The sequence below is a fragment of the Salmo salar genome, chromosome ssa02, assembly GCF_905237065.1.
Source record: "Salmo salar chromosome ssa02, Ssal_v3.1, whole genome shotgun sequence".
Taxonomy (NCBI): Eukaryota; Metazoa; Chordata; class Actinopteri; order Salmoniformes; family Salmonidae; genus Salmo; species Salmo salar.
Genome location: NC_059443.1, coordinates 33,927,994 through 33,941,528, shown reverse-complemented (window position 1 = coordinate 33,941,528; position 13,535 = coordinate 33,927,994). Strand labels below are relative to the sequence as shown.

The 13,535-nt window shown below is 44.2% G+C and overlaps 1 protein-coding gene across 3 annotated transcripts in view; it reads left to right on the top strand.

The window, feature by feature from the left end:
- The window catches only part of LOC106581206 (protein PTHB1), a 200,779-nt gene that overhangs the window by 9,891 nt on the left and 177,353 nt on the right, over nucleotides 1-13,535 (top strand). For all 3 annotated transcript variants that reach the window (XM_045702702.1, XM_014163124.2, XM_014163115.2), the window contains 2 exons: nucleotides 5,480-5,593; nucleotides 12,991-13,165. In XM_045702702.1, coding sequence (XP_045558658.1) covers nucleotides 5,480-5,593; nucleotides 12,991-13,165 — 289 coding nt within the window. The remainder of the gene's footprint in view (nucleotides 1-5,479; nucleotides 5,594-12,990; nucleotides 13,166-13,535) is intronic.

Here is a 13,535-nt window from a genome sequence, read left to right as displayed (position 1 = left end):
TCTAATGTGATCGCAGATCCCCATGGTAGATACATAATTGTCAGTGGTAGGTTGCTCAATACAAAGGTACTTCTTGTTAATATTTATGCTCCTAATTGGGACAATGGTGATTTCTTTTTCAAATCGTTTTTCTCTACACTCCCAGATATGTCTTCCCATATGTTGATATTAGGTGGTGACTTTAACTGTTGGTTAGACCCACATTTGGATTGATCCTCCACTAAACCTACCACCTTATCAACCTCAGCTAGAGTTGTCCAAACCTTTGTCTGAATTTGCAGTTTCAGACCCTTGGAGAATGTTTAATCCAGCGGGAAAAGCATACTCTTTTTTTTTCTCATCAGTTCACCACACTTTTACGAGCATAGACTACTTCCTTGTAGATGACAGGCTCCTCCATTCCATATCTTCATGTTCATATAATCCAATTGTTGTATCTGACCACGCCCCTGTTACTATGGAAGTAGCCTTTCAAAATGTTGACAATCTGTGACCGCCTTGGCGGCTAAATACTCAACTGGTCAGCAATGAACACTTTGTCAATTTTGTTTTGAGTCAAATCGACTTTTTCATGATTACATTTAGAACCCCGAACATCTCTGCGTCTACTCTCTGGGAAACTTTGAAAGCTTATATCAGAGGTGAAATTATTTCCTACACCGCACATGAGAACAAACTGAAAAGGGATAGACTATCTATGTTAACACGCTGTATTGCCCAACGTTTAACTCTGCAAGCAGAATTTGATACATTATTAACAGACCAGGTTACTGAACTGCTTGTCAAATCTAGGAGCACTTACTATGAACAAGGAGAGAAAGCCAGTAAATTATTAGCTCACAAGTTACGTCAACTATCATCATCATTTCAGATTCCTAAAATTCGTACATCATCTGGGATATCCTTAGATCCTAGGCAGATCAATGATGACTTCAAGAGATTTTACCAGTCTCTATATACTTCTGAATGTAAAGCAGATACAATGGAATTGGATGATTTCTTCCACTCACTTGCTGTGCCTTCTGTCAGCCGGGATTTGGTTAAAAAATTAGAGCAGCCGATCACTGTTGAAGAATTGTCTAATGCTGTCAAATCCCTTCAATCTGGGAGAAGCTCAGGGCCTGACGGCTACTCGGCAGAGTTTTATAAAAAGTTAATCTCCAAAATAGCCCCTATTCTAATCGAAATGTACAATGAAGCATTTGTAAATGGTGCTCTTCCACAGACTCTCACTCAGGCAACCATTTGTCTTATTCTTTAAAAAAACAAAGACCCTCTTGACTGTGGATCATACCATCCAATTAGCCTGCTAAATGTTGACTATAAAATTCTAGCCAAACTTCTGGCAACGCGTCTGGAAACAGTCCTCCCATCAATTATCTCACCGGATCAAAAAGGATTTATTAAAAATAGACACTCATTCTTCAATCTTCAACGATTATTTAATATTATATATTATCCTTCTGTCGTCAACACCTCTGAAGCCATTATATCCCTGGATGCGGCGAAAGCGTTTGATCGGGTGGAATAGAAATACCTTTTTTACACTCTAAATAAATTTGGCTTTGGCTCCAAATTCATGGCTTGGATAAGACTTCTGTACTCATCCCCTCAAGCCTCTGTCAGGACTAATAACACTCAATCAGACTGCTTCCCTTTGCAACGATCGACACGCCAGGGTTGCCCTTTAAGTCCCTTACTGTTTGCCCTCGCCATAGAACCACTTGCAATAACACTTTGCTCCAACCCCCTCATCAAAGGTATAGTCAGATACGAACACAAACTGTCTTTATATGCAGATGATTTATTATTATACACATCCAACCTTTCTGTCTCTGTTCCTGCTGCCCTTGCCACTTTTGCATCCTTCGGTCACTTATCAGGGTATAAACTGAATCTCAGTAAAAGCGAATTGATGCCGCTGAATATGGCCGAATATGGAACGCTGGTCTTTGCTACAACTCTCCTTAGTCGCAATAATTAATTCTATTAAAATGAATACTCTCCCTAAATTCTTCTCTCCCTAAATTCTTCTCTATCAGTGCCTTCCGATTTTTCTTCCCAATACATTTTTCAAGAAGATCGACGGCCTAATACTACCTTTTTATATGGGACAAAAAGCCCCCCAGGATGCGAAAACAGCTTTTGCAGAGGCCCAAACCAGACGGCATAGCTCTACTGGATTTCAGAATCTATTATTGGGCCGCTAACCTTAGGATCATTCACTACTGGTTGCAGAGCAGAGATATATTCCCACCCCCAATTTGGCTAGAGATGGAGTCTGCCTTGTCTATATCGGCATCATTGTGTTCCCTCACTCACTTCTCCGTTACAGGCCCTTACACCTCCTTCACCAAAAATATATGTGTCAAAACAACATTGAAGATCTGGAATCAATTTAGGCGCCACTTTGGGTTTCAAACAACCTCTTTGGCTCCGGTAGCCTCAAACCCAGCTTTTTCCCCATCTATGGTTGATGGTGCTTTCTTAACATGGTCTAGTCTTGGTATTAAAATATTCAGAGTTCTGTATATTAACAATACATTTAGTACGTTTGAACAATTTTCAGCTAAATTTGGTCTCCCTAGACATTTCTTTAGGTTCTTACAAGTCCGGAGTTACATCCACAGCATAGATCCAGGATTCCCCACCCTTCCTGGTGAAACCCAGTTCGACACATTTCTTGTCCTTCATCCTACTCTGAAAGGCACCTTGTCAATAATCTATAGTCAAATTTGCTCACTACAAGTCATCTCATTAAACAATATTAAATCCTCATGGGAGGAGGAACTGGGTGAGGAAATGTCTGATGAACTATGGTAAGGGGCACTGAAAAGGGTACATAGCTCTTCTATTTGTGCTCGACACAGCCTCATTTAATGCAAACTCATTCATAGGGCCCACTGGACCAAAGCAAGATTATCCAACATTTACAAGGATGTGAACCCTAATTGTGTACGACGTAATCAGTCTCCTGCTAATCATGTACACATGTTTTGGTGTTGCCCATCTCTTGTTGGTTTCTGGAAAGACATCTTTAACACACTCTCAGAATTAAGCGGCACACAGATCGAGCCAGACCCTTTTATTGCACTATTTGGGGTTTCCTTACCCACAATACAATTGACCAAAATGAATAAGGATATAATTGCCTTTGTCACTTTGTTAGCGAGACGATTAATTTTACTTAGATGGAAATCCTCTGCAGCCCCTTCTCATGCTCTTGGGATTAAATCTGTTTTGAATTGCATAAAGTTGGAAAAAATGAAACACACACTCAATGGGTCTGTAGACAAATTCTATGCAGTGTGGGCTCCCTTCTTTTCTTATGTTAAACAAATACATTTCCCTGCAGTTCCAGAGTGATGTATATTTATATATTGGTGACGTAAGAGGCCAGGTATGTGCATACACGACATCTCTATATTAAGGACAGTATTATCTGTACTAGTTGACCCATAACAACTGTATAAATATATATATTTTTTTCCTTATTTAAAAAAATAAATAATTGTCTGTCTCTCTATGTTTTGCTGTATTGTTGTCTTTGATGTGTTGTTTTATACTACTACCAAATAACTTACAAGTGCAATTATTTTCTAAATGCTGGTATTGAAAATTCAATAAACAAAGTATAAAAAAATTAAAATAAGGCCGCGGGATCAGACGGATTACCAGGACGCGTACTCAGAACATGGCGGGTGTCTTTCTAACTTTTCCCTGACCCAGTGTGTAATACCTACATGTTTCAAGCAGACCACCATAGTCCCTGTGCCCAAGAATGCCATGGTAATCTGTCTAAATGACTATGGCCCGTAGCAATCACATCTGTAACCATGAAACGCTTGGAAAGATCATGGCTCATGTCAACACCATCCTCCCAGACACCGTGGACCCGCTCCAATTCGCATACCGCCCCAACAGATGACGCAATCTCTATTGCACTCCACACTGCCCTCTCCCACCTGGACAACAGGAACACCAATGTGCGAATGCTGTTCATTGACTACAGCTTAGTGTTTAACACCATAGTGCCCCCCAAGCTCATCACTAAGCTCAGGACCCTGGGACTGAACACCTCCCTCTGCAACTGGATCCTGGACTTCCTGATTTGCCGCCCCCCAGGTGGTGAGGGTAGGCAACAACACATCCGCCACGCTTACCCTCAACATAGGGCCCTTCAGGGGTGCGTGCTTAGTCCCCTCCTGTACTCCCATTAACCCACAACTGCATGGCCACGCACAACTCCAACCCCATTAAGTTTGCTGACGACACGACGGTGGTAGGCCTGATCAACGATGGAGATGAGACCACCTATAGAGAGGTCAGTGACCTGCCAGGACAACAACCTCTCCCTCAATGTCAGCAAGACAAAGGAGCTGATATTGGACTACCGGACACAGAGGGCTGAGCACGCCCACTTCCACATTGATGGGACTGTAGTGGAGCGTGTCGAGAGCATTAATTTACTCGGTGTCCACAGGAATTAACATGGTCCAGACACACCAACACAGTCGTGAAGAAGGCATGACAACGGCTCTTCCCATCAGGAGGCTGAAAAGATTTTGCACTGGCCCTCAGATCCTCAAAAAGTTCTAGGCTACCCGAAACGTTTGACCCAAGTTAAACAATTTTAAAGGCAATGCTACCAAATACACTCAATTAGTATGTAAGCTTCTGACCAACTGGGAATGTGATGAAAGAAATAAATCGTCCTCAAAAAGTTCTATTGCTACACCATTGAGAGCATCTTGACTGGCTGCATCACCGCTTGGTATGGCAACTGCTTGGCATCCGACCGTAAGGGTAGTGTTTACGGCCCAGTACATCACTGGGGCCAAGCTCCTTGACATCCAAGACCTCAAGCCACCGAAGTCAGACTTTTTGTTTTCTCTGCTACCTACCGCACTGCAAACGGTACCGATGCACCAAGTCTGGAACCAACAGGACCCTGAACAGCTTCTAACCCCCCAAGCCATAAGGCTGCTAAATAGTTAACCAAATAGCTACACGGACTATCTGCATGACCCTCTTTGAACTAACTATTTTGACTCATCACATATGCTGCTGCTACTGTTTATTATTTATCGTGTTGCCTACCCCCACCTATATGTACATATCTACCTCAAATAACTCGTACCTCTGCACATCGTCTCGGTACTGGTACTCTGTGTACTGTATATAGCCAGATTATCGTTACTCATTGTGTTTTTTTTTTTTTTCTATATTTTTCTCTCTGCTTTGTTGGGAAGGGCCCGTGAGTAAGCATTTCAATGTTAGTCTACACCTGTTGTTTATGAAGCATGTGACAAATAAGATTTGATTGGATTTTGATACTATGTCAGTTTGCTCCCGTTCTTCTAGTTCTCTCGCTGCAGATTTAACCATAGGACATAGCAATGATATGTGACAATAAATATTAATATGGAGGGTCTCTCTCTCTCTTTCTCCCTCCCTCTACTCTCTGTCTCTACCGTAGGTACTGCTGGTAATGTGGAGCATGGGGTTCAGTACCAGCTCAAGCGGGTCTATGAGCACAACCTCCAGAGGACTGCCTGCAACATGACGTATGGAACCTTCGGAGGGGTCACAGGTAACACATCACAGCACCCCCATGAGCTGCTCAAACACTTCACATGTAACATATTGACAGTGTAGTCACTAACCACACACACACACACACACACACTTTAATTCACTGTCCTTTCATTTCTAATGACCACAGAGCTATAAGTGTAGAATATGATTCATTCTGTGTGGAGGGGAACCCTGGGCGTTCTGGTGCAGCTTTATTTGGATGGTAGTGACTGGATGGGTGTGTGCATGCATGTGCACGTGTATGTGTGGGTGTATTTGTATGTGCAGTAAGTTAAGTTGTGTGTGTGTGTCCTTTTTAAAGGTTGTGTCAGGTGAACCACAGAAGCTCTCTTTTAGCCTGCCATGAACACACTGCTGAAATCTAGACCAAGCTCCAGACAAGAGACAACAGGCAATTCATTAATGGGAGAGCACACTTATCCAAACACGTGCTCCCTGGAACACACACACAAACACCTCAACAATATATCCCTTGTTCTATTATTGGCCTTCCCTTGTCTAAAAGGGCTTCAGTTAAACACTGGTTTGTGTGTGCGCAGACTTGATGCTGTGGAGTCGAGAGCTTTCCCCTCCTTTTTTCCAAATACATATATTTCCCTTGAGGGATGATTTCTTCCCCCCATCCTCTCCCTCTCTCTCTCCCCTGGCATTCTAACATTCCTCATTAACCCCTGAACTCTTCTTCACCTTCCTTTGTTTCATAGACTTCTAGAGATTTATGGACTCCTTCATTCATGCCAGTTTCATGCGCACACACACACACACTCTCTGCCATTCACTTCCTCACTCTGTTGCGCTCTCTCTTTCACATCTTTTCTCTATTAGATCAAATCAATGCAGTTGCCATACCAGGCAGTGATGCAACCAGTCAGGATGCTCTCGATGGTGCAGCTGTAAAACCTTTTGAGGATCTGAGGACCCATGCCAAATCTTTCCAGTCTCCTGAGGGGGAATAGGTTTTGTCGTGCCCTCTTCACGACTGTCTTGGTATGCTTGGACCATGTTAGTTTGTTGGTGATGTGGACACCAAGGAAATTGAAGCTCTCAACCTGCCCCACTGCAGCCTTGTCGATGACAATGGGGGCGTGCTTTTTCCTGTAGTCCACAATCATCTCCTTTGTCTTGATCACGTTGAGGGAGAGATTGTTGTCCTGGCACCACACAGCCAGGTCTCTGACCTTCTCCCTATAGGCTGTCTTGTCGTTGTCTGTGATCAGGCCTACCACTGTTGTCATCGGCAAACTTAATGATGGTGTTGGAGTCGTGCCTGCACGTGCAGTCATGAGTGAACAGGGAGTACTGGAGGGGACTGAGCACGCACCCCTGAGGGGCCCCCGAGTTGAGGATCAGCGTGGCGGATGTGTTGTTACCTACACTTCCCACCTGGGGGCAGCCCGTCAGGAAGTGCAACTGAATCCTGGAGAGGGAGGTGTTTAGTCCCAGGGTCCTTAGCTTAGGGATGAGCTTTGAGGGCACTATGGTGTTGAATGCTGAGTTGTTGTCAATGAATAGCATTCTCACGTACAGTTGAAGTCGGAAGTTTACATACACTTAGGTTGGAGTCATTAAAACTCGTTTTTCAGCCACTCCACAAGTTTCTTGTTAACAAACTATAGTTTTGGCAAGTCGGTTAGGACATCTACTTCGTGCATGACACAAGTAATTTTTCCAACAATTGTTTACAGACAGATTATTTCACTTATAATTCACTGTATCACAATTCCAGTGGGTCAGAAGTTTACATACACTAAGTTGACAGTGCCTTTAAACAGCTTGGAAAATTCCAGAAAATTATGTCATGTCTTTAGAAGATTATGATAGGCTAATTGACATCATTTGAGTCAATTGGAGGTGGATGTATTTCAAGGCCTACCTTCAAACTCAGTGCCTCTTTGCTTGACATCATGGGAAAATCAAAAGAAATCAGCCAGGACCTCAGGAAAAAAAATGGTAGACCTCCACAAGTCTGGTTCATCCTTGGGAGCAATTTACAAACGCCTGAAGGTACCACATTCATCTGTACAAACAATAGTATGCAAGTGTAAACACCATGGGACCACACAGCCGTCATAGACGCGTTCTGTCTCCTAGAGCTGAACGTACTTTGGTGTGAAATGTGCAAATCAATCCCAGAACAACAGCAAAGGACCTTGTGAAGATGCTGGAGGAAACGGGTACAAAAGTATCTATATCCACAGTAAAACAAGTCCTATATCAACATAACCTGAAAGGCCGCTCAGCAAGGAAGAAGCCACTGCTTCAAAACCGCCATAAAACAGCCAGACTACGGTTTGCAACTGCACATGGGGACAAAGATTGTACTTTTTGGAAAAATGTCCTCTGGTCTGATGAAACAAAAATAGGACTGTTTGACCATAATGGCCATCGTTATGTTTGGAGGAAAAAGGGGGAGGCTTGCAAGCCGAAGAATACCATCCCAACCGTGAAGCACGGGGGTGGCAGCATCGTGTTGTGGGGGTGCTTTGCTGCAGGAGGGGCAGGTGCACTTCACAAAATAGATGGCATCATGAGGTAGGAACATTATGTGGATATATTGAAGCAACATCTCAAGCCATCAGTCACGAAGTTAAAGCTTGGTCGCAAATAGGTCTTCCAAATGGACAATGACCCCAAGCATACTTCCAAATTTGTGGCAAAATGGCTTAAGGACAACAAAGTCAAGGTATTGGAGTGGCCATCACAAAGCCCTGACCTCAATCCCATAGAAAATCTGTGGGCAGAACTGAAAAGCATGTTCGAGCAAGGAGGCCTACAAACCTGACTCAGTTACACCAGCTCTGTCAGGAGGAATGGGCCAAAATTCACCCAACTTATAGTGGGAAGCTTGTGGAAGGCTACCTGAAACGTTTGACCAAAGTTAAACAATTTAAAGGCAATGCTACCAAATACTAATTGAGTGTATGTAAACTTCTGACCTACTGGGAATGTGATCTGGAATAAGATCTGAAATGAGTAATAATTAATAATAATTTCACATTCTTAAAATAAAAATGGTGATCCTAACTGACCTAAGACAGGGAATTTTTACAAGGATTAAATGTGAAAAACTGAATTTAAATATATTTGGCTAAGGTGTATGTAAACTTCCAACTTCAACTGTAGGTGTTCCTTTTGTCCAGGTGGGAAAGGGCAGTGTGGAGTGCAGTAGAGATTGCATCATCTGTGGAGCTGTTGGTTCGATATGCAAATTGAAGAGGGTCTAGGGTTTCTGGGATAATAGTGTTGATGTGAGCCATGACCATCCTTTCAAAGCATTTCATGGCTACAGACATGAGTGCTATGGGTTGGTAGTCGTTTAGGCAGGTTACCTTAGTGTTCTTGGGCACAGGGACTATGGTGGTCTGCTTAAAACATGTTGGTATTATAGACTCAGACAGGGAGTGGTTGAAAATGTCAGTGAAGACACTTGCCAGTTTGTCAGTGCATGCTCGGAGTACCCGTCCTGGTAATCCGTCTGGCCCAGCGGCCTTGTGAATGTTGACATGTTTAAAGGTCTTACTCACATCGGCTGCGGAGAGCGTGATCACACAGTCGTCTGGAACAGCTGATGCTCTCATGCATGTTTCAGTGTTACTTGCCTCGAAGCGAGCATAGAAGTTATTTAGCTCATTTGGTAGGCTCGTGTCACTGGGCAGCTCTCAGCTGTGCTTACCCTTTGTAGTCTGTAATAGTTTGCAAGCCCTGCCACATCTGACGAGTGTCGGAGCCGGTGTAGTACGATTCGATCTTAGTCCTGTATTGAAGCTTTGCCTGTTTGATGGTTCGTCGGAGCGCATAGCGGGTTTTCTTATAAGCATCCGGGTTAGAGTTCTGCTCCTTGAAAGCGGCAGCTCTGCCCTTTAGCTCAGTGTGAATGTTGCCTGTAATCCACTGTGGGGACGACGTCCTCAATGCACTTATTGATTAAGCCAGTGACTGATGTGTTGTACTTCTCAATGCCATCGGAAGAATCACAGAATATATTCCAGTCTGTGATAGCAAAACAGTCTTGTAGTTTAGCATCTACTTTATCTGACCGCTTTTTTTATAGACCGAGTCACTGGTGCTTCCTGCTTTCATTTTTGCTTGTAAGCAGGAATCGGGAAAAATAGAATTATGGTCAGATTTGCCAAATGGAGGGCGAGGGAGAGCTTTGTATGCGTCTCTGTGTGTGATGTAAAGGTGGTCTAGATTTTATTTTTTTTCCCCTCTGGCTGCACATTTAACATGCTGATAGAAATGAGGTAAAACTGATTTAAGTTACCCTGCATAGTCCCCGGCCACTAAGAGCGCCGCATCTGGATGACCGTTTTCCTGTTTGCTTATGGCGGAATACAGCTCAGTCAGTGCGGTTTTAGTGCCAGCCTCGGTCTTTGGTGTTATGTAGACCACTACGAAAAATACAGATAGTGTGGTCTACAGTATATCATGAGATACTCTGCCTCAGGCGAGCAAAACCCTGAGACTTCCTTAGGTATCATGCACCAGCTGTTGTTTACATATATGCATAGGCCCCCGCCCTGTCTTACCAGAGGCTGTTTTTCTATAACGCCGATAGTGTATAACCCACCAGCTGTATGTTTTTAATGTTGTCGTTCAGCCACAACTCAGTGAAACATAAGATATTACAGTTTTTCATGTCTCGTTGGTAGGATATACATGTTTTCAGTTCGTCCCATTTATTTTCCAGTTATTGAACGTTAGCTAGCAGAACGGAAGGCATGGGCAGATTAGCCACTCTTCGCCTGAGCCTCATAAGGCATCCTGATCTCTTTCTGCGAAACCTACGTTTCCTTTTCCAGCGAATCACGGGGATCTGGGCCTGGTCTGGTGTCCGTAGTATTTCCCTCACTTCCAAATCATTGAAGATGAACTCTTTGTCCAATTTGAGGTGTGCAATCCCAGTTCTGATGTCCAGAAGCTCTTTTCGGTCATAAGAGATGGTAGCAGCAACATTATGTACAAAACAAGTTACGAACAACGCGAAAAAACTAACAAAATAGCCATGGTTGGTTAAGAGCCGTTAAGATGGCAGCTCTACCCTCCAGCGCCATCTTTTTTCTCTCTATCCCTCCTCCCTTTCCATTTCTCTCCTTCCCTTTTTTACTCTCTGAGTCTCTCTTTCTCACACACACTCTTAGAATAGTCGTGTCCCTCTCCTGTCAGTGTAGAGAGAGTGTGGATGTCAATGATGTTCCTTTAAATAAGAGGACAAGAAGATCCTGCTCCAGGGTTACACTACCACACACCACCACCAGGAGGCAGCACAGCCTGTGAAATCAGCTCCTACACACCACCATACACACTTGTCATCTGAGTGTATTCATATGAAATGAGTGTGTGTAGGAGCTTGCTCTAAATGTGAGCACCCATAATAGTTCCCGACCATGGAATGACTGTAGGCACTGTAAAAGCAGTGTTGTACTAATACAGCCCTAATGGCTGGGCTGGGTTTGGGTCAGAATCGGGCCACACACTCACACACAAACAGCGTAGGCCATTCTAAGCAGCACCTGGCCCACACTCCAGCCCAACTCCACCCAGAACCCAGAGCCCAAAGAACCACTGCACTGCTCTGCTCTGTCCTGCCAGCCTCTGTGCTTTGTCCTTGGGCTCAACCTGTGTAACAGCATGTTCTATTAATGCTATTAGTAGGGCTGGTTTCCTCTGTATGTCTCTGCTAAGGTTAGAAGTACTGGACTAATGTTTTATAGCTCTAGAAGAGCAGTTTTTGATATCTTTAGTATGGGCGTAGACCCACACACAAGCGTGAGAGAAGACACACATACATGCACACACACCATACATACGTGTGCGTACACTGACACACACACAGGGCGGTGTAATTGTGTGAGTGGCCTTGTCCTTCAGTGTTTTACTGACCTCCCACCCTGAACACCAGTTCACCAAAGGGGATGACCAGAGTAGCTGGTGAAGCACACCCACACGTGTTTTATTATTGTGTGTATCTGCTCTGTAGGTGGTACTCCCTGACCCCTCGTTGATGTGAGTGTGATTTTTATTTTTAATAGCGCATAGAGGCCTAATTATAGTTCTCTGTGTTATGGCTCATTGTGTGTGTGTGTGTGTGTGTGTGTGTGTGTGTGTGTGTGTGTGTACTCAGCCATCTCAGATTTTCTATGCCATAAAACTCAGTGGGCCATTCCAAGCACTCCACACACGCACTCGGAGAACGCAGACCTAAAGCTGTGTAAGGCTGCTGTGAACAGGCCTGCTCAGTCTGAGAGATGTTAATGAACATATCAGATTCAGCAGGAGACAAATGAGCAGAGCAGCTAACCCACCACTACAACACAACATAGCAGAGCAGCTAACCCACCACTACAACACAACATAGCAGAGCAGCTAACCCACCACTACAACGCAACATAACAGAGCAGCTAACCCACCACTACAACACAACATAACAGAGCAGCTAACCCACCACTACAACAACACAACATAGCAGAGCAGATAACCCACCACTACAACAACACAACAGAGCAGATAACCCACCACTACAACAACACAACAGAGCAGATAACCTACAACAACACAACATAGCAGAGCAGCTAACCCACCACTACAACAACACAACACAGCAGAGCAGATAACCCACCACTACAACACAACATAGCAGAGCAGTTAACCCACCACTACAACAACACAACACAGCAGAGCAGATAACCCACTACAACAACACAACACAGCAGAGCAGATAACCCACTACAACAACACAACACAGCAGAGCAGATAACCCACTACAACAACACAACACAGCGGAGCAGATAACCCACCACTACAACACAACATAGCAGAGCAGTTAACCCACCACTACAACAACACAACATAGCAGAGCAGTTAACCCACCACTACAAGAACATAGCAGAGCAGATAACTCACCACTACAACAACACAACATAGCAGAGCAGATAACCCACCACTACAACAACACAACATAGCAGAGCAGATAACCCACCACTACAACAACACAACAGAGCAGATAACCCACCACTACAACAACACAACATAGCAGAGAAGCTAACCCACCACTACAACAACACAACAGAGCAGATAACCCACCACTACAACAACACAACATAGCAGAGCAGCTAACCCACCACTACAACAACACAACAGAGCAGATAACCCCGCCGCCCCACCAAGTCAAGCAGAACTGTATGATGCATACATTTTTCCACAGAACGTATACAGTTCTGCAAGTCATTTAGTCAGGCAGCATTCAGGTCTGTGTTCTGTCATTGTGTGTACTTTTCTGTGATGCCAGTATGATTCCACCAGGTTGTCATGTGTTATTGTCCTAACCCTCTGTGTTGAATTAACGTTTATTCAACGCTCATGTAACATTTGTCTTTAATTCTCTCCCCTCAGACCACCACTCTCTGTGTATCCAGTCAATGGATGGCATGCTGATGTTCTTTGAGCAGGAGAGTTACTCATTTGGCCGTTTCCTCCCTGGCTTCCTCCTGCCTGGTCCTCTGTGTTACTGCTCCCGCACTGACACCTTCCTCACTGTGTCCTCAGCACGACAGGTGGAGAGCTACAGGTACACACACACGCTGCAAAACACACACATGCGCTGCAAAGCACGCACACACGTATACACACACCCTCCTCAGAGTGAAGAAGTGTTCTCGTCACCTCTGAAGGCCATCTGCCTGCCTGCTACTCCACACTAGATCTTTAAATACATCTGTGGTGCAGCAGACGGGAGGCCATTTTCTAGTCCTCCTAATGCCACAAACCACTGCACCATCTTTAAATAATAGGGGAGAGTGTTCTGTGTGTGTGTATAGGGGATACTGCAGATGGCAGATTGGGTGTATCGGGCCCTATTGCCACAGCTGAGTCTGGTTATCTCCGGTGCTAAGTTAACATTTTCACATCCTAATGAAATTTCCACTCATTGATCGCCA